Below are 22,599 nucleotides of genomic sequence, written 5' to 3' on the forward strand. Positions count from 1 at the left end.
AAATAAATATATATATATATATATATATATATATATATATATATATATATATATATATATATATATATATATATATATATATATATATATATAAAATAAAAGTACATCTGTAGTTGTAGATATAGATCTCTGGCTGAGTTGTGTGGAAAGTTGTAAATTGTGCTGAAAAGAAAATGGAGCCAAAAAGAGATCAAGTATTAACAAATAGTTTTCACAATGAATGATATTGATCTGTTAGTTTAAACTGTTTTTATGCACCCTAATTATTTTTCAGCAGATTATGAGGCCACTCTTTCAAAACAAACATGTATTTAATATCTGTGTCAACTTTGTGTGTTTGGTATTTTTAAGTTGTTGGTTAATACTGAAATAAGTTTAAAAATATGTTTTTATTTCTAGGTCTCTGTACAAATGGTCTATGTCACTCCCCTGCAACTTGGTTTTGAAGAAAGCTGTTGACAGTCTGCTGTGTTCAATGTGCCACATTCATCCTAACTATTTTTCTTTATTAATGGGCTGGATGGGCATTACACCTCCCCCCATGCAGAGTCAGCATGGACTGTCCATGACAGATGACAATAAAAAGCAGGATCTCAATGCATCCCTGACAGATGACTCCAAAAATGCACAAGCTCCTCTTGCACTAAATGAGTCTCACTTGGCCACTTTGGCTGCTTCATCTCAATCTCCAGAAGCAATCAAGCAGCTGCTAGACTCTAATATACCCTCCTTGCTTGTGAGGAGTTTGGTTAGTTACTGTTTTAACCACATTTCTAGTTTGGACTGCACTGCACTCTCTACCGACAACAACCAAGACAAACTCAAGAGACCTCATGTCCCACAGCACTTTAATAAAATACACATCACAGCAGACCTTGTTGCACCTGTCCTTAGATTTTTAACAGAAGTTGGAAGCAGCCATACCATGAAGGATTGGTTAGGCAGCTCTGAAGTTACGCCTCTTTGGACAGCACTTCTGTTTCTTTTATGCCATTCGGGTGCTAGCTCTGGGGCATATGCAGCTGGAGCACAACAGGCCACTGGAAGGTCGACATTGCTTTCTTCCTCTGTGGGAACAGGACTGACTACTCAGCAAAGAACTGCAGTTGAAAATGCATCTGTCGCATTCTTCCTGCAGTGCATATCTTGTCATCCTGGGAACCAGAGACTCATGGCTCAGGTATGATACAATGTTTAAATAGTGTCTTTTCTAATTTTATATGCATATATCAATGTGGATGTTATATTTTAGCTGAAAAAATAATGGCTACTGAGGGGTGTCAGCAGTCTGGGAAGCAAAGTGAAATTTTAAGTTAATTGAACCAGTTTGGATACATTGGATCTATTGTTAATGGTACAGGGTAACTGATTTATAGTTGATGTACTTTCATCACATTTCTGTTGTCACTGTGTTGCTGTTTTCTCACATTTAATTATGGTTGCCTCACATTCCAGACCTCCCTTTCACTGATGCAGTACTTTCCACCATTGGTATCTAGAGAGGTTTAAGCCATAGACCTAGAGAAGGTGAATTGATAACCATTTTTTAAATGGAAAGGGAACTCTCAAGATAGGCATTAACATGAGACATTGTCTGCAAGTGCCAAAGTGAGGCGGAGTGCCTTTCCTCACTTCCTTGATATACGTGCCTGAGAGCATACATTTCCTCTGAAAACACTGCGTTGTTAACACATTTTTTCCAAGGCCTCCACCTCTGTAAGTAGCTATGTTTAAAGTACAATCTGAAGATGAGAGAACCCCCATTATCCTCACACTTGTTGGTAATGATAGTACAACTTGGGGAATTGTTCTACCGGAGTGATTACTGTGTCCCTGATGTTATGCCACTCCTCCAAATACACTCTACACAACTGCTCCTTCCCTAGTGCACCAGCATCAATGGCAGCAACGTTAGAAGCAATAGGTAAGGAATAGGAGCATCAATGGGAAGCAGAATCCTTCCAGTGTGACTGTTGGAAGGAGCAGTAAATTCCATCCACCAAACAGAATAATGTTCTTGGCAGTGTCTACATGTATAATGGAAGATGTGCTTCCTCATATTTGCTTCAAGATATTGGAAGGCAGCACATCACTAATGCCGCTTTCAGCTCCATTAACTGTTGACTCCCCCAAAGCCAATTAGCAATGGTTTAACAAAAATCAATAAATTGCCAAATATATCCAAAGATTGTATGACCTAATACGATTGCTGGATTCTCAAGGCCTCCTCCAGAACTTCTGTTCTTAAAACAGGAGTGAAACATATATTTTATGTTGAAACATATTAATTTGATAAACCTATAACTAAGCCAAGGCTGGTGGCTCACTGTACTACTGCTTCCATTGCCGGGATCTGTGTTTTTATCCCATGGTTGCAGAGTGATACCCCAACTCATCCTTTCAGCATTCAATCTTCCTGGGGTACATAAAATGAGTACCATTAAATTGGGCAGCAGTAAAAGTTTGTTATTTGTTGCTAGCACCATGAGAACTCTCAGGGTGAATGCGCAAACTAGTAAGACAAGGCCCTTGATTTGCCTTTATATGTTTTGTAAATTCGGCTAGATGTATGAAGAAACATGGAAAGTGAAAGACTTTGCTTGAATTATGTTGGTCTCTAAGTTGTACAACTAACAGTAGACTGATTCTCATCCATCATGGGGGGCGTTTGAGAGTGATCCTGAAACCGAAGTGACTGGCCACCAGTACTACTAGTTTAGCCACTGATCTGACATGTAATTGAAACTGAACAAGCTACTAATCTTTCGATGGCAGATCCGACATGTGGCTCACACCGAGTGCTGCTCAGTGCTCCTGACATCTTAATGATTATTACTTACTCTTACCCAGCCTGTCCATGGTAATGCTGGCATTGTAGACTCTTTTCCTAGTCTGCACATCTTTCAGAAATGATCCTGACCAATCACTGCATTGCTGCCATTTTGTTCAATGCTGTGTGACACTGGTATTTTAGCTAGCACTGCTTTGCTTTCTGTGACTTTTAATTTTGTTTTTTCCATTATTATAGTGCACTCCTAAGTCTCTCCAAATAAATTGCTTTTTGCTATTAACATAGAACTGACTGTGGTATCGCGGTTGACATTTTAAGAACTGTGCATTTATGTGACAGATAGTTTCCCAGCCCTAATACATACATTAAAATACAGATTGTTGGCAATAGAAATCAGGCAGGTATTTCCTTAAGATGTACTTTTCTGGTGGATACTTCTAAACACAGATTCCTCACTTTTGAAATTTGCACAGGCAGTAGACTAGTGGCACCTTCAGACTCCGCCACAACCTTGCACTGCCATGGAAGTGAGTGTGCCGAGCCGCACATAGGACCTACCCATACACTGACCAGTTGTTTTCTTTCCATGTCCTTTGAGGTGGATTCAGAGCTCTTCTGTCAACTGTCTGCTTTATGAATGCTTGAATTCTAATTAAATCAGGAGTGTGCCAGTGGAAATGTCTCGCCTTCTCCAAACATCACAGGATGTAAACTGTGCTATGACTGTAGGAAGCAGAAGTCTGCCTCAAATTCACGCAATATTTACCTACCCTACCTAGGATCCAGGCATGTCTAAAAAAAAAAAAATCACATAAAGTCTTGCGTTTCTTTAAAATTGGGATGCTTATTCTGTTAACATTTAATGTGTTTGTGTAGATTTTTAAATTTGTCAACTTATTGCTTACTATATTTCCTTCAGGAACGGTTTAGGTCCTGCCTACCAGGCACTGCACAAGCTGTGTGTTTGCAGAATACCTTTTGTGGGCTTACCAAAAACATACTGTGGGCTTTGACCAGCCATTGCTTACCAGTGTTTGGAGTTATCCTTTTCATTTGCGTGCTGCTTATTCGGTGGCTTACCCTCCTTTCTATTTATCCCTCCACTTGCGCGTAGGCTCTCTACCATCCTTTTCATTGGTTGACTTGCAGGATTCAATGGTCACTTTTAGGAAACTTTTTAAATTTTGGTTAAGCACTCCATAAGAGTGCATGTGTTTTCCAGCTCTCTCCTTTGTGTTTCCCACCACCCCATTCCCTATACTTTGTGTTGTTCTCTCCCTCATGTACTTCTCCCTTATCCTCTGTGTTTCTGTGTTCCTCCGTGCTGCTTTTACCATCCTCCCCCCCCATTCACTTCCTGTTGCTTCCTCCCGTTGTGCTCCTCTGTTGGCCCCTGAACCCCTTGTTGACCTTTTAATAAATGGTTTTCATTTTTTGTTTTTAAGGGCCCAGCAACTGCCATTTGCAACCAGGCAGCTCGATAATGCATTTTTACTTACCAATCCAAGTGATGTCCACTAACTCTGATCGGTAAATAAAAAAGCTAAGCAAATGGCTCCTTCATGATTCCGCTGGCACACGTGTGTATGGTAACGCATGCGTAGTAATGCAATTGATTTTTTTTTGCCAATGCTAAACACATCAGGAATGTCATTTAGATTTTTCTATGATGCTGCACAGCACTGGCAAAAAGAAACTGGCAAATAGGCAAATACAATAGGTCAGCAAGGCAAGACCTGTTAGCTTTGCCTATGCTTCTTTTAGCAATTGTATTATTTTAACTGTGCCTACCACTCTGCTCTGATTTGTTATCGTGTGTATGGCTTGCTACCTTATCGCAACATGTATGACTTTAGAAAGTAAACATTAATTTGGAGAAGGTTTCTCCTATGTCCACATTCATTCGACTTCCTTCTAACTAATCGCTAAGAAAAATAGTCATGCTATCTGTCCCCAAAAATGCTTTATAGCCAAAAAACTTGTATTAGTTATCCATATGGTTTCATAATCTGTGCCTTCAGAGTTAGGCAGTGTCTTCAATGAATGCATCCTGAGAATACCTCCCCTTCTCGTAGTAACTCCTAGCATAGCTAGGCATGGACTTGATGCCCAACTTATATTTAAACAGCTTGAATGAGTTATATGATGAACAAAGCTAAACTTGCACACTCCAATCCCCTTAAGATTAAGAACCTTGTATGGTGTTTGCCACTTTTACTGTGTTGTTGTATTAACCGTTCTGTTTGTTTAGCTCGTTTGTTCCTTACAGATAGTTTAGCCACCTTCCCCTGAATACTCTTCTTAATAAGGCATCTTCATGCATATGATTTCAAATAAAAGTGCATTTGATTATATGGGCATTTTAGAATACAGATTTGCATCTTGGCTCAGTGTAACTACTACTAGACTACTGATTTTTTGGGTAGTAACATTTTGTGTGCCTAATCTTGTAGGCCCCTATGCAAATCAAAGTTTGTGCCCAAATATACAATTTGATGTAGCCCATAAACTGTTACTGTATAAATGTATTTCTGATCCTGTGGGACCACTTGTTACCTCTTTGAAAGTATACAGTTAGTACGAGATAGAAAAATGTCCCCATCTTCCATGATTTTTCATAAAGAAAATATAGGGATTCAGTCTGTGAAGCAAGCATGAGGAACTGTTTGGGGTAAGTGAGTCTGATAGTGTTGTTACATATGCAGGATTGTTGTTCTTAAAGGATCTGTTTTTTTGTTTTCAAGGTACTTTGTGAGCTTTTCCAATCTGCACAGCAAAGGAGTAGCCTACCAACGTCTGGAAACATTTCTGGGTTCATAAGAAGGCTTTTCCTGCAGTTAATGCTTGAAGATGAAAAAGTAACTATATTCCTTCAGTCACCGTGTCCAGTAAGTATTTTTATTTTATTTTTATTGCGACTAGCGATGGCAATTTTTGTCTTGGGACAAGCCTATCATCCTCAGTTAATAGACAGAAATATGCTGAAATCTTACTGACTGCAAATATCAAATAAGCGTAGCGAAGATATATAATGTAGTTTGTCCAGATCACTGCTGCTCACCTGGTTAACATACTTCTGCCAGGCTCTCAGTTGCTTAGATATCTCCATTGGATTCCAATCAGGAAAATAATTTTGTTCACATTTCTCTGCTGGACCTATACCTCCCTGGCAGGTGAGGGCCCAGCACTACAAAATAAATTAATCTTCTACTGTCCTACTAGAAACCTGAGATCTAAAGGCAAACTGCTATTGTGGTCCTCGCCACATCCGCACGTCCAGATGCGGAGGTCATTCCTTTTCGTCCCTTGCCATTGGAACAGACTTCCCTTATACATCCTCTCTGGCGCTGACTTCTTAAACTTTAAAAAACATCTTAACCCCTTCGCTGCCAGGACTTTTCCCCTCCTGTGCCAAGCCTTTTTTTAGCTATTTGGGGCAGTTTGCACTTGGGCCCTCATAACTTTTTGTTCACCTAAGCTACCCACGCCAAATTTGCGTCGATTTTTTCCAACATTCTAGGGATTCTAGAGGTACACAGACTTTATGGGTTCCTCTGGAGGAGACCAAGAAATTTGCCGAAATACAGTGATTTATTATTATTTTTTTTTTTAAATGGGGAAAAAGGGCTGCAGAAGGCGGCTCATGGTTTTTTCCCTGAAAATGGCATCAACAAAGTGTTTGTGGTGGCAAGATCACCATCTTCCCAGCTTTCAGAAAAAGGCAGACTTGAATTAGAAAACCCAATTTTTCAATACAATTTTGACATTTTACTCGGACATACCCCATTTTTACTATTTTTTGTGCTTTCAGCCTCCTTCCAGTTAGTGACCGAAATGGGTGAGAAACCAATGCTGGATCCCAGAGAGCTAAACATTTCTGAAAAGTAGACAAAAATCTGAATTCAGCAAGGGGTCATTTGTGTAGATCCTACAAGTGTTTTCTACAGAAAATAACAGCTGAAATAAACAAATATTGAAATTGAGGTGAAAAAAAAAACCATGTTTCTCCACGTTTTACTCTGTAACTTTTTCCTGCGATGTCAGATTTTTTAAAGCAATATACCATTACGTCAGCTGGACTCTTGTGGTTGCGGGGATATATAGGGCTTGTAGGTTCATCAAGAACCCTAGGTACCCAGAGCCAATAAATGATCTGCACCTTGCAGTGGGTTTTTATTCTATACCGGGTATACAGCAATTCATTGACTGAAATATAAAAAGTGAAAAATAGGTATCAAGAAAACCTTTGTATTTCCAAAATGGCCACAAGATAAGGTGTTGAGAAGCAGTGGTTATTTGCACATCTCTGAATTCCGGGGTGCCCATACTAGCATGTCAATTACAGGGCATTTCTCAAATAGATGTCTTTTTTACACACTGTCTTACATTTGGAAGGAAAAAATGTAGAGAAAGACAAGGGCCAATAACACTTGTTTTGCTATTCTGTGTTCCCCCACGTCTCCCGATAAAAATGGTACCTCACTTACGTAGATAGGCCTAGCACCCGCAACAGGAAATGCCCCAAAACACACGTGGACACATCACATTTTCACAGAGAAAACAGAGCTGTTTTTTGCGAAGTGCCTAGCTGTTAATTTTGGCCTCTAGCTCAGCCGGCACCTAGGGAAACCTAGCAAACATGCACAGTTCTGAAGACTAGACACCTAGGGGAATCCAAAATGGGGTGACTTGTGGGGCTCTGACCAGGTTCTGTTACGCTGAATCCTTTGCAAACCTCAAAATTTGGCCAAAAAAACTTTTTCCTCTCATTTCGATGACAGAAGGTTCTGGAATCTGAGAGGAACCCCAAATTTCCTTCCACCCAGCGTTCCCCCAAGTCTCCCGATAAAAATGGTACCTCACTTGTGTGGGTAGGCCTAGCGCCCACAAAAGGAAATGGCCCAAACACAACGTGGACACATCCCATTTTTTCACAGAAAACAGAGGTGTTTTTTTTACAAAGTGCCTACCTGTGGATTGTGGCCTCTAGCTCAGCCGGCACCTGGGGAAACCTAGCAAACCAGTGCATTTTTGAAAACTAGACACCTAGGGGAATCAAAGATGTGGTGACTTGTGGGGCTCTGACCAGGTTCTGTTACCCAGAATCCTTTGCAAACCTCAAAATTTGGCCAAAAAAAACACTTTTTCCTCTCATTTCGGTGACAGAAAGTTCTGGAATCAGAGAGGAGCCACAAATTTCCTTCCACCCAGCGTTCCCCCGAGTCTCCTGATGAAAATAGTACCTCACTTTTGTGGGTTGGCCTACTGCCCGCAAAAGCAAATGCCCCAAAACACTATCTGGACACATCAAAATTATCAAATACAAAACTACCTTTTTTTGCGGGGGGCACCTGCGTTTTTTGTCCTGGGCTCAGCAGCCTTCTAAGGAAACCTACCAAACCCAGACATTTCTGAAAACTAGACACCCGAGGGAGTCCAGTGAGGTGTGACTTACGTTGATCCCCCAATGTTTTCTTACCCAGAATCCTCAGCAAACCTCAAATTTAGCTAAAAAATCATAATTTTTCCCACATTTCTGTGTGGGATCACCGCACTGGGACACATTTCATACCACCCAATGTTCCCCTCAGTCTCCCGGTAAAAATGATAACTCATTTGTGTAGGTGGGCCAAGTGCTTGTGAAAGGGAAGAATGTCGATATTGAGGGGGAACCAAAGGGGGTCCAAAAGAGCAGTTTGCAAAAAAAACATTTTTAGGCTTACAAGTGCAGCAGAATTTTTATCGGTATAGATGAGACAATGCTGGGTGGTAGGAATTTTGTGGATTCCTGCAGATTTCGGAAGGTTACATCACAAAAATGTGGGAAAAATGTGTGATTTCCAGCAAAGTTGGAGGTTTGCAGGGGATTGTGGGTACCAAAATGGTGTGGGGTGCATGTGAAACACACCACCCTGGAATCACCCAGATGTTTAGTTTTCAGATGTGTCTAGGTCTTGTGGATTTTTCTACATGGCAGAGTCCCAAAGTCCATAAAGTGCAGCCCTCACCATTCCAAGTGGGACGATTTTGAGAGTAAGCCAAGCTCTCATGGCCCAAATGTAAAACTAAAACCCCAAATAATCAAATGTGTTCTTCCTTGCTGTGGGATAAGATGTTTTAGAGTGCGTGAGAGAGATGACAGACTGTTACCCCCTTCAGTTGAGGTGGGGGCGTAACCAGGCTCATACAGGTTGGTAGCCACCACCCCAATATTTTTTGCTTTTTTAAAATTCCCTGGCATCTGGTAGACTTTCTGAGCCCCCCCCCCCGAGGTGTGGATCAGGGGTAATTGCCCCATCTGCCCACTGGTGGACAGAACAACTTTGGCACCATTTAATTGGGGTGGGGGTATGGCCATACCCCCACCCTCTTATTTAAAAAAAAAAAAAACTTCCCTGACCTCTGGTGGGCTTTCTGCCCCCCTTGGGTGCAGATGGGCCTTCCAAAAATAGGCCCACCTGCCCCCTAAAGAACACACATGCATACACACACACACACCAATCCCTGGTGCCTAAGTGGTTTCTGCCCCCATGGGGGCAGATTGGCCTAACAAAAATCGGCCGAAATGGTCTAAATACAATTCTCCCCCCCCGAGGGTCGCTCCCCACCTCTAAACAAAACAAAAAATAATAATTTTTATCCCTGGTGCCTAGAGGTTTCTGCCACACCTGGAGGCAGATCGGCCTTATACCAATAGGCCAATCTGTCCCCAGGGGGGCAGAAAAGGCCTCAGATAAATTTGACCCCCCTTCCCCTGGGGAGCGACCCTTGCCTACAGGGTCACTCCCCTTGCGTGAAATTGGCGCAAAAAAAAAGATCCCCAGTGCCTAGTGGTTTCTGCCCCCCTTGGGGGCAGATTGACCTAAAATCGGCCGATCTGCCCCCAAAGGGGGCAGAAATGGCCTAAATACAATTTGCCTCTCCAGGGGAGCGACCCTTGCCTAAGGGGTCCCCTTGCGTGAAATTCTCGAAAAGAAAAAAAAAACTCCCTGGTGTCTTGTGGTTTCTGTCCCCCTTGGGGGCAGATAGGCCTCATAAAAATAGGCCAATCTGCCCCCAAGGGGGGCAGAAATGCCTAAATATAATTTGCCCCCTAGGGCAACGACCCTTGCCTAAGGGGTCACCTCCCCACCTCTTAAAAAAAAAAAAAAAAAAAAAAAAAAAAGAACTATCCCTGGTGCCTAGAGGTTATCGGCCTAATAATAGGCCGAAAGGCCATAAAAAAAAATGCCCCCCTGGGGAGCGACCCTTGCCCAAGGGGTCGCTCCCCTTATGCCAATTTCTTATATAAAATAAATCCCTGGTGTCTAGTGGGCATTTTAGCAATCCGGCTGCTAAAATGCTCAGAGAGACTTCAAAGGGAAGGAAATTAATTTCCTTCCCTTTGAAGCCTCTCGGGCCTCCTCCACGTGCTGAGCATTTCTCTTCCGCCTGAGCTTCCAACGCGATGGGAGGAGGCCTCTGTGATGGTCAGCGCATGATCCGGCGCTGACTTCACGGGTGGGAGGTCAGGGGGTTGGAGGGGCTGTCGGGGGTGGATACCCCTGCCTTAGAGGGGTGGGAGGGAAGAACACAGAGGGAGCGCTAGCTCTCCCTCTGGGCTTTGTGCCCAGGACGTAATGGTCACATCCTGGGCACACGAGCACTGTGCCGCAGGACGTAACCATTACGTCCGCGGCACAGAACCGGTTAAACTTGACTGTTTTGGCTTGTCACTCCACCCTGATGTGACTAAACGCTGAGATGCTCATTCGGGGGCGAGTCGCAGTGCTATACTAAGTGCCTTTAATATAACATATCAAAACACTAAGTAGTTGGGACGAACAAGGGTAAGGGTGTATGTTCACCATATCTATGCCTCCTTCATAAATTGATATGGTGCATATATCGAGTGTGATTCATGATTGTTTACACTGCACCCCTGACATTCCTGCATGCACTTGCACATGTGCGATCAAAGAACCACTGGATGATCTCTATTTCAAGGTGTAATCCTAGCAGCCAGGCTTCCTTCCATCAAAACCATAATGTAGGACACAGGGTGAAGTTTGTGGGGTGGTGTTCCTTCTGTCATAGCCAATCCTAGGAAGCAAGGTTGTCTGACATCCTATGAGGTGGACACTGCATGCCAGGTCAGTACCTGTTGGCATTGGAGGGAAATGCTATGCAAAAGTTTCAAAATCCAGTCTGACACCTGGGGGTACTCCAAAGGTGAGGCATCTGGGGTTTGAAGTGTATCAGAAAGGCCTTTGATTCCCTTGATTGAAACTGTCTGTATTAAGTTGTCGAAACATGCAAAGTCCCCTAAGGAAATTACATCTTGTTCAAATATTCAGTCTTCTAAAATAGTTCTACCTCATTCTTTGTTAAAGGTTTCCTACAATGTACGTACAGCTCAAGGAGATGAGGCAGAGCCTTATGTTTTCATCTCAATATGTACATAGTTTAAAACCTTTTCAAGTACCAGTTACAGAGCATTCATGCGCAGAATCCAACCTTCCCTCATATCATTTAAGTACAGCTGGAGTAACGTGATTGCCGTCTGGAGAATACGTGTACCCTGGATTTATGGCAAGTCAAATACATGGAGAATGAAAACATCCAGCCTTGAACTACTAGAGGCTCGCTAAATAATGTATTCAACCTTTCATCCAAATGCGTAGTGCGTCACAAAACCCTTGCAAATCTGCCCAGTTCGCAAAAGCATTATTTCTGCGTGGTTCTGCTGCTAGAGTTGCCACCTCGGAGAAAAATACCTACCATTTGTTGGTTTTACTTTACTGTGCTACTAGGTGTAAATTAAGTGTGTAAAATTCTCAGTATTGTTTTATACTATATCAATTATCTCTCTCATTAGCTATTAGTTAGACTGCTCTCAAAACACTTTTTAAGTGAGTTCATCACATGTTTGCTGCTTTAGGTTCAGCTTTCAAAGGGGAAAAATACTGGATTGCACTGCTTTTCTCAATATTTTTCACTGACGGATGTCTGCCATTACAGGCCTAAAAAAAAAAAAAAAAACAGCTGGGTGCCATTCTTACCTGCTGCAGGCGACCCATGGGTATCAAGCTGTTTGACCATTGTTTTGTTAAGCTTTCCTGGGGAGGGCAAGATGCAATAGGACTAATTGCATTAGGGATCGCACTTAGTAGTGTTTATTTGTTTCTCACAAATTACTCTGTTTTTTTTTTGTTTTGTTTTTTAGCTAGTAGAGCCCTACATGAGACTTTGTCTATGCTCATTACATAGTCACCAGGTGGCTGCCTGCAGCACCAGTGTCTTAGTCTGCATAGGTACCACACCAAGTGACTCACAGTGTGCTACTTCTAGTTAACAAATGGAGCTGCTCTTCGTCCTTTACCCTTGTTTATTGTATCTATGGTCCATAGAGACCAATATAGTGAAGGTTGACTATTGCTTTTGGTCTCACTTCATTCCAGACAAGTTTGCTCCAGACGGTTTGGCTTTTAAGCTTTATTACAATTGCAAAAAGCTCATAGCCGAGAGCTACAGAATCTAGTAGGTAATATATGTGGTCCAATGGCCCCCAAAACGTAGCAGTGGCCAGTTCTTATGTTCATTCTGTTCATCCAAAACCGGTCCAAAACACATAGAAAAGGTCTTCATTACCGAGCATCACCCTGTAAAGACCACCTGTATGTTGTCACATTGAAAGCTGCACTGGTCCGACACACCGAATGCTAATGAGTGACTTCTCCTGAAAATAAGAAATTCTGCTCTAAGGAACAGGGTGGGCCCTCCTTGTGCAAATGTTTGAATGTATTCAAAACACAGCACCATAGACCTCTGCTAGTTAATGAGGAAAAGTGCATAATTTAGAATGGAAGCAGTTAGCTGTTCCAAAGAAGTTGCAGGAACCATTCCTTCATCATTCTTCTGTTGCAGTTAGTTTTAAGGTTTTTGGCACACTGTTTGTCATTTTGGCTTTTTTTTTTTTTTTTTTTTTTTTTTTAATGTTGTGCTTTCCTTTCTTGGATGTTGCCAAGGTTTCCGGTCCTATCAGAGCCTATTTTCTTTATGACTCCATCGGATCCTGTGTTGTGATAGCAGTTTATCCTCTGCCATATCAACTGTAGATTCCTCTCCAAATGGGTCTAGCCCTCTCCCTCATTTGGTTGTGGTCCATCATCATCTGCATATAATAAACCTTCAAAGTTTGATTTCTCACAGCGGTTCTGGCCAGAGCTCTGGCAGCCCTAGACTAGGTGAAGGAAAAAGCACTCTTAAGTGGAGACATTTAAGAGCCTGTTCAAAAACGGCATTTTCTAGTATGATTAGTATTACTATATGCGTACTACAAAATGCTATTTACAAACCTACATGTGGAGACCTCTGTCTTTCCTATATTTTCTCTGCTGTGGTCTCAGTCATGTGTGCTGAGATAAATGTGGAAATGACGGGGGAGTAGGTGGAAAATGGAGAATACTTTCTATTAAATGGAAGGGGCTTGGAGGCAATGAGGGTCCTCGGAGGCAATGAGGGTCTTAGTGATGGGTAAGGAGTGTTTATGGAGACACTTGCAAAGGCAAACACCCTCCCACCCACAAAATAATATTCTAATTTCTTTTCACAAACTGAACTTCTACATTTACTAGAGCCAAAAGTACCAATAACAGTCCTAAATATATTTAAGCCCAGCCTTGGTGTAAATCCAGCACCACACATGGCCACTTAAAAAGCTATTGCAACCCATATCTGTTTTGGTTTTCACTAATGACCGAACTGACAAACATCTCTGGAATGCACCTCTTAGTTCAAAGAAGACATTCATTATTTCACCACGAGGTTCCTAAAAGGAGATTAGCATGTCGAAATCACACGTTTAAAAATAGTCACAGCAATTAAAGGAAAAAATACCAAAATTATTCTCTACTGCAATGTACACAGCAAATGTATGTATTTATATTTTAATGCAAAGCAAATAATGAAGTAAAAATGCATCACCGTAGAGCCTGCCAAGTTCTTCATCTTTCTCATGCCTGCAAGACGATGACCCCGTTTGACTGCGAGAGAGGAAGAGATCTCCACCCTCATGGGACAGATATCAGGCCTCTGACATCTAGGTTCCTGATTGAGGCCACTCACACTCTCACTGTTGCACTGGGTATTTTTTTATCTTAAAAAAACCAAAAGGAGCTTTCTGGGGAAAAAAAAACCTAATTTCGCAATTCAAGCTTGCTGGCTAGTTTAGGTCAGGGTTGAAAGAAACAGTTCGAAACTACCCAGTTTCACAAGTTGTCTCTCCCAGGTTAAGACGTTCCCTGCTGTACCATAAACATCAGTCTAGTACATCCTTATCATGCTGACTGACTAACTCCTCGATATTAAGTACTAGCTCTTCGGTGATATGTCCTAGCTATTCGGTGAGAAAGAGCACAAAAACAAGACAGAATGCACAGTTTACAATGTGGAAAATTACAAGCAGTTTCAAAATAGCAGCGTCTAATGCTACGATAAAGTCAATAGGCAGAATGAATCTATGGCTAAACTGAATATAAAATGTGGTCTGTAACTGGTAAACACTGGGCAGCTAATCCAAGTGCAAAGTGGTGCAACACAAAGTCAGTGGTCAAAAACATATATTTCACTACAATATCCATAAAAATTATAACACCCCATGGGAAATAATGTAAAATAAAATACATTATTTTGAATTCTAAGTTACACACATACACAATATTAAATATATGTTTGATGGCATGTGTAGCTGCAGATACACATGCTGTGCACATCCCGCCATCTAGTGTTGGGCTCGGAGTGTTACAAGTTGTTTTTCTTTGAAGAAGTGTTTTCGAGTCACGAGATCGAGGTACTCCTCCCCTTTCAGCTCCATTGCGCATGGGCAATCTTAGATTGTTTTCTTTCCGCCATCAGGTTCGGACGTGTTCCTTTTCACTCCGCGTTTCGGTTCGGAAAGTTAGTAAAATCTCGGAAAATTTGACGGTATTGTTTGCGTTCGGTATCTGGTTAGTTACAACAGATCGACACCGAATTTTGAAGAGCTCCGGTGACCCTTCGGGGTTTTCGATTCCCCGGCGGGGCCTGGTCGGCCGGACCGCGTGCGTCTTCAAGGCTAATGGAACGGACCCCATTCCGCTTCTGCCCCGAATGTCACAACAAGTATCCTTATACAGATCAGCATCTGGTCTGTAATTTGTGTTTGTCTCCAGAACACAAAGAGGATACCTGTGAGGCCTGCCGAGCGTTTCGGTCGAGGAAGACGTTAAGAGACCGAAGAGCAAGAAGACTACAAATGGCGTCAGCAGGACAACAACACCTGGAAGAAGAAGAAGAAACCTTCTCCATCGCGGATTCGGACTTGGACGAGGTCGAACCCGAACAGACGCCGAAAACCGTGAGTAAGACGTCACACAAAACTCACGGAAAAAACACTAAAGCCCAGGGGACGCCACCGCCAGCAGGCCATGGCTTAACCCGAAAAATAGGTGACCGAACATCGGCACCGAAAAAGGGCATGTATGTGTCAAAGTCATCCGACTCCAGTCGAGATACCGGCACAGAACAGACTCGACCCCGAGACACAGGGTCAGAGCAATCTCGACACCGAGAGTGCGGCACCGAAATGAGTCGGCACCGAGAGGGCAGTACGCTGAAAAGCAAAAAAGTGTCTTCGGAGCCGAAAAAGACTGGCGAAAAGGTTTCCATACGAAACATTCATCCTCAGAGCCGAAATCGAGTTCCTACACCGAGGAACAGGGCCTGTCCTCACAGATGCAAGGACACAGATTTGGACAGGAACTAGAGGCAGGGGAGCCAGATTACACTCAAAGGAGGCTCCACATTCAAAAAGACACAGGGAAGATCAGTAGTCTCCCTCCAATTCGAATTGAAAGGAAACTTGCCTTCCAAGAGAAAGACAAGCAGCCACAAGCAAAGGTGGCAAGACAAGTAACTCCGCCACCATCTCCACAACGCTCACCACAACCATCACCGGTAGCCACTCCACCAATGATGCAGTCTCCAACTCATACAGGAATGAGTCAAGATGATCCAGACGCATGGGATGTTTATGATGCGCCTGTATCAGATAACAGCCCTGACTGTTATCCAGGGAGACCGTCACCACCTGAAGACAGTACTGCCTACACACAAGTGGTGTCAAGAGCAGCGTTTCATAATGTCACCCTGCACGCAGAACCTATAGAAGATGACTTTCTATTTAACACACTGTCGTCCACACATAGCCAATACCAAAGTCTCCCCATGCTACCTGGAATGCTGAAACATTCCAAACAAGTGTTTCAGGAGCCTGTGAAGGGCAGGGCCATTACTCCAAGGGTGGAGAAAAAGTACAAGCCGCCACCAACAGACCCTGTGTACATCACGCAGCAATTAACACCAGACTCAGTGGTAGTAGGGGCAGCTCGCAAGAGGGCGAACTCACACACCTCAGGAGACGCACCACCTCCAGACAAGGAGAGTCGCAAGTTCGACGCTGCGGGGAAAAGGGTTGCGGCTCAAGCAGCCAACCAATGGCACATTGCCAACTCACAAGCATTGCTGGCTAGATATGATAGGGCTCATTGGGACTAGATGCAACATTTCATAGAACACCTGCCCAAAGAGTTCCAAAAGAGAGCACAAGTGGTGGAGGAAGGACAGAGTATCTCCAACAATCAGGTACGGTCAGCAATGGATGCAGCGGACACAGCAGCTAGGACTGTAAATACAGCAGTGACCATACGGAGACACGCATGGCTGCGTACATCAGGGTTCAAGCCGGAAATACAGCAAGCCGTGCTGAATATGCCATTTAACGGACAGCAGTTGTTTGGGCCGGAGGTGGACACTGCTATCGAAAAACTCAAAAAGGACACAGATACGGCAAAAGCCATGGGCGCACTCTACTCCCCACAGAGCAGAAGCACTTTTCGAAAATCACAGTTTCGAAGGGGGTTTCGGGGACAGAACCCTCAACCTCACAAACAAGGCCCACTTATCAGAGCCAATATGAGCGGGGACGTTTTCGGGGACAATATAGAGGGGGACAGTTCCCAAAGAGTAGAGGGAAGTTCCAGAGTCCCAAAACTCCACAAAATAAACAGTGACTTCAACGTCACAAATCCTCAACACATAACACCAGTGGGGGGGAGACTAACCAAGTTCTACAAACACTGGAAAGAAATAACAACAGACATGTGGGTCCTAGCCATTATCCAGCATGGTTATTGCATAGAATTTCTACAATTCCCTCCAAATGTCCCACCGAAAACACACAACATGTCCAAACAACACATGGATCTTTTACAACTGGAGGTCCAAGCGTTCTTGCAAAAAGATGCAATAGAGATAGTACCAATTCATCAGAGAGGAACAGGAGTCTACTCCCTGTACTTTCTCATACCCAAAAAAGACAAAACTCTAAGACCTATATTAGATCTCAGAACATAAAACATCTATATCAAATCACATCACTTTCACATGGTTTCATCCTTCACACAGAAAGTACTTAAGGTTTGTATTCAAAGGGGTACATTACCAGTTCAAAGTGTTGCCATTCGGGATAACAACAGCGCCAAGAGTCTTTACAAAATGCCTGGCAGTAGTGGCTGCTTATATCAGAAGGCAGCAAATACATGTGTTCCCGTACCTAGACGATTGGTTAATCAAGACCAATACGCAAGAACGGTGTTCACAACACACAAAGTAAGTCATAGAAACCCTTCACAAGCTAGGTTTCTCACTCAACTACAACAAGTCACACCTACAGCCGTGTCAAATACAACACTACTTAGGAGCAACAATCAACACAACCAAAGGGATTGCCTCTCCAAGTCCACAAAGGGTACAGGCATTTTAAAACGTAATACAAGCCATGCACCCAAAACAAAAGATACAGGTAAAATTAGTGATGAAACTACTAGGCATGATGTCATCATGCATAGCCATTGTCCCAAACGCAAGATTACACATGCGGCCCTTACAACAGTGCCTAGCATCACAATGGTCACAAGCACAGGGTCAACTTCAAGATCTAGTGTTGATAGACTGCCAAACATACACCTCGCTTCAATGGTGGAACAATATAAATTTAAACATAGGGCGGCCTTTTCAAGACCCAGTGCCTCAGTACGTAATCACAACGGATGCTTCCATGATAGGGTGGGGAGCACACCTCAACCAACACAGCATCCAAGGACAATGGGACACTCAGCAGAGACAGTTTCACATAAATCACTTAGAACTACTAGCAGTATTTCTAGCGCTGAAAGTATTTCAACCTATAATAACCCACAAACACATTCTTGTCAAAACAGACAACATGTATTATGTGAACAAACAAGGAGGGACACACTCGACGCAGTTGTGTCTCTTGGCACAGAAACTATGGCATTGGGCGATTCACAACCACATTCGCCTAATAGTGCAGTTCATACCAGGAATTCAGAACCAGTTAGCAGACAATCTCTCTCGGGATCACCAACAGATCCACGAATAGGAAATTCACCCCCAAATACTTAAGACTTACTTCCAAAGGTGGGGAACACCACAAATAGACCTATTTGCAACAAAAGAAAACGCAAAATGCCAAAACTTTGCATCCAGGTACCCACAGGCTCAGTCTCAGGGCAATGCGTTATGGATGAGTTGGTCAGGGATATTTGCATACGCTTTTCCCCCTCTCCCACTCCTTCCATATCTAGTAAACAAATTGAGTCAAAACAAACTCAAACTCATACTAATAGCACCAACTTGGGCACGACAACCTTGGTACACAACACTACTAGACTTCTCAGTAGTGCCTCATATCAAGCTGCCAAACAGACCAGATCTGTTAACTCAACACAAACAACAGATCAGGCACCCAAATCCAGCATCACTGAATCTAGCAATTTGGCTCCTGAAGTCTTAGAATTCGGACATCTAGACCTTACACAGGAATGTATGGAGGTCATAAAACAAGGTAGAAAACCAACCACAAGACATTGTTATGCAAATAAGTGGAAAAGATTTGTTTGTTATTGCCATAATAATCAAATCCAATCATTACACGCATCTGCTAAACACATCGTAAGCTACCTACTACACTTACAAAAGTCAAAGCTAGCTTTTTCATCCATTAAAATACATCTCACCGCAATTTCAGCTTATTTGCAAATTACGCACTCAAATTCATTATTCAGGATCCCAGTCATAAAGGCGTTTATGGAGGGTCTGAAAAGAATTATCCCACCAAGAACACCACCAGTTCCTTCGTGGAACCTCAACATAGTCTTAACACGACTCATGGGTCCACCTTTTGAATCCATGCACTCATGTGAGATACAATATTTAACATGGAAAGTAGCATTTCTAATTGCCATCACATCTCTAAGAAGAGTAAGTGAAATACAAGCATTTACCATACAAGAACCCTTTATTCAGATACTCAAACATAAAGTAGTTCTGCGCACAAATCCTAAGTTCTTACTGAAAGTCATATCACCGTTCCACTTAAATCAAACAGTGGAACTACCAGTGTTCTTTCCAGAACCAGATTCTGTAGCTGAGAGAGCATTACATACATTAGACATCAAAAGGGCATTAATGTACTACATTGATAGAACAAAACAAATTCGCAAAACAAAACAATTGTTCGTTGCTTTAAAAAAACCTCATACAGGGAATCCAATATCCAAACAAGGCATTGCCAGATGAATAGTTAAATGCATTCAAACCTGTTATATCAAAGCAAAAAGAGAACTGCCTATAACACCAAAGGCAGACTCAACTAGAAAAAAAGGTGCTACCATGGCCTTTCTAGGAAACATACCAATGACTGAGATATGTAAGGCAGCCACATGGTCTACGCCTCATACGTTTACCAAGCATTACTGCGTGGATGTGTTAACAACACAGCAAGCCACAGTAGGACAAGCAGTATTACAAACTTTATTTCAAACAACTTCAACTCCTACAGGCTGAGCCACCGCTTTTTGGGGAGATAACTGCTTACTAGTCTATGCACAGCATGTGTATCTGCAGCTACACATGCCATGGAACGGAAAATGTCACTTACCCAGTGTACATCTGTTCGTGGCATGAGACGCTGCAGATTCACATGCGGCCTCCCCAGGAGCCTGTAGCCGTATTTAAGTTGATCTTGAACTTTTATAAATTTGTAAATATATCACTTTAAACCATATTATGTACATACATATTTACTCCATTGCATGGGCACTATTACTATAATACACAACTCCTACCTCACCCTCTGCGGGGAAAACAATCTAAGATGGAGTCGACGCCCATGCGCAATGGAGCCGAAAGGGGAGGAGTCTCTCGTGACTCGAAAACACTTCTTCGAAGAAAACCAACTTGTAACACTCCGAGCCCAACACTAGATAGCAGGATGTGCACAGCATGTGAATCTGCAGCATCTCATGCCACGAACAGAGGTACACTGGGTAAGTGACATTTTCCATATATATATATATATATATATATATATATATATATATATATATATATAGTTTGTGTTCATTTTTTTTTTTTTAACAAAAAACCTAATATAGAACTGTTTAAAAAATAAATCTATTCAAACTTTTCATTAGAAAATGTAACATTAATTAAAATAGTTTAAAACTATGTTATAATAAAATGTACTAAATTAAATGTGAAAATGATAGAGAGGATGATATTTTTCTCTAAATTAATTTAAAAAATATGAATTAATGTTCATTTAAATATTTACTAAACTGTAATTTGCTATGTTAATGTGCTGTAACGTTTTTTTCTGTCCCATGTTAATAATATGTTAAGTTAATTTGAAGTTTTATGTTACATCAACATATTGTTAATATTATTTAGTAAATATTAAGCTATTAGTTTTACAGATTTTTGTATCTTGGGGATATCTACATTCTGGTGGAGTAGTCCTCCTCTTTCATGTGAAAAGTTACAAGTGGTAAATGTATACTGGTAAATTCTGTTTTGGCATGCTCCACCCACATCTTCAACTGGGATGAAACATGTATGTCTGCACCTAGTAGTAAATTTACACTCTGAAATGGTGAATCTCAAAAAAGTGTAGTTTCTACTAGGTGCAGAAATAGGTATACACATGAGTAAATCATCACTTGGAAATTTACTTTGTGAATTGGCCCCTTCATCTTGGTTTTTAAGGGGGGGGGGCTGCTTATTTTTTTCTCTCCAGAAATGGAGTCTAGATAGTTTAATGTTTTAACACAAGTTTTTTTTTTCATATAGCGTCTTTAGTCATCAGTTACCCCTGTGAACTATTGCTCCTTTGGTGAGCTGCTCAGCCGTCAGACTGCTAATTTTATGAGCATTAGTCTCTGGATGTGTGCAAGCTCCACATAAACCTCTTGAAGCTGAAGTCAAATAGGTTGATGCTTGCTGCACTTTTCACCTCAGACCAACCAGTAGCTGTTTAGCTTTTAAAAGATCTTGTGAAAGCAATTCACAACCTTAACAAGCGAGCATCAGCTTACTTCCCATGTGTAGAGAGAAAATGATTCTGCCCTCTTCTTCAGTGTTCATGTTGCCCATCTGGCCTAAAAATTAGTGTCTTAGTGGACATTTTTCTTTTTTAACACAAACTTAATTCCTTTTTTGTCATACAGTAGGATTACATTATTTTTCTTCCTTGCAAACAATTAACATATCTTTACAGTAATTTACATACAGGGAACAAATAGTATGTATTGTTAATAATAGACATATACTGGAAATATGACAAACCGTAATCCCAAGTTACCCACCCTCTCCCCTTATTAACTGTAAAGTGTCACCTATTTAGCAGTCTGGAATTGAGGAGACGTGTTGCGGGAGGACGCATTGAATGGATATATGCCCGTTCCTGGTATAACTGCTTTGTGGCTTCCAGTACAGAGCAATCCAAAGGTAGGGGGATCCCCCTGATATTGCGGGAGAAGTCTAAGTGCCATATGTGTGAATCCTGGGGTTTGTAATCATTAGTAGCGGGACTGCCCATACAGCGGAGCCTTCCTATTTGGTGATCAGAGCTGTTCCGGCTACCTTTTTCTTCGTGGCTCCAAATTCTGAGCCTGGAACCCTTCCAATAACGTGTACCATGCCATTGATATGTTTTTTTTTTTTTACATAGTCCTCTATATTCTTCTCTCCTCAAAGCCTCACTTTCATCCAAACCCCAGTGCAATACTTCCTCCTGCCAGTTATCTACCCCAGGGGTCAGTGGGGACCTCCATCGATTTGTAATCCGCCTGTTAGCCTAGAGCAGAGCCAAGCCCGTAAAGTGCTATACCACCTTTGAGCCTTTGGGGGGGGCGGAGACAACCTCAATATACAATGAGCCAGAGTATTCCAGTGATGTTGGCCAGTCAGGTCTAGCGCTGCTGAGATTCCATTCCAGTAACAAGACAGTGAAAAGCATGACTAAAGCATGTGCATCAGATTAGCTTCCCAAGTGTGACAGCGTGGACACGACAAGGAGGTCGCAGTGAACATTTTGTGAATTCTGTGTGGGGTTAGTTATGCTCTACGTAATATGGAGGATTGGATAAATTTAGATCTCAAGCTATGCAAGATTTGCTTGAGATATTCTAACAAGCCGCTCCTTATCTGTGAGCTCCCTGGACAGGTCAGCCTCCCATTTAGTCTTTAAGGCAGTGAGTGGTGTCATGAGGTGTTACTCGAGTCCCCGGCAGAGCCATCTTATTAAGTGCCTCCAGTGTCCCGTAGTATGTAGTGCTTGGAGCAATTTGTGAGGGATAGATTGTTTGGCATCCAGTGACCAATATTTAACATCATAGTGGAGGATACTGTCATGTGTCAAAAATATT

The 22,599-nt window shown here is 42.2% G+C and overlaps 1 protein-coding gene across 4 annotated transcripts in view; it reads left to right on the forward strand.

Moving 5' to 3' along the window:
* Window positions 1-22,599, forward strand: part of BIRC6 (baculoviral IAP repeat containing 6) — a 1,722,273-nt gene that overhangs the window by 1,292,327 nt on the left and 407,347 nt on the right. For all 4 annotated transcript variants that reach the window (XM_069234691.1, XM_069234693.1, XM_069234692.1 and 1 more), the window contains 2 exons: window positions 400-1,180; window positions 5,536-5,679. In XM_069234691.1, the coding sequence (XP_069090792.1) occupies window positions 400-1,180; window positions 5,536-5,679 (925 nt within the window). The remainder of the gene's footprint in view (window positions 1-399; window positions 1,181-5,535; window positions 5,680-22,599) is intronic.

The sequence above is a fragment of the Pleurodeles waltl genome, chromosome 5 (assembly GCF_031143425.1).
Source record: "Pleurodeles waltl isolate 20211129_DDA chromosome 5, aPleWal1.hap1.20221129, whole genome shotgun sequence".
NCBI lineage: Eukaryota > Metazoa > Chordata > Amphibia > Caudata > Salamandridae > Pleurodeles > Pleurodeles waltl.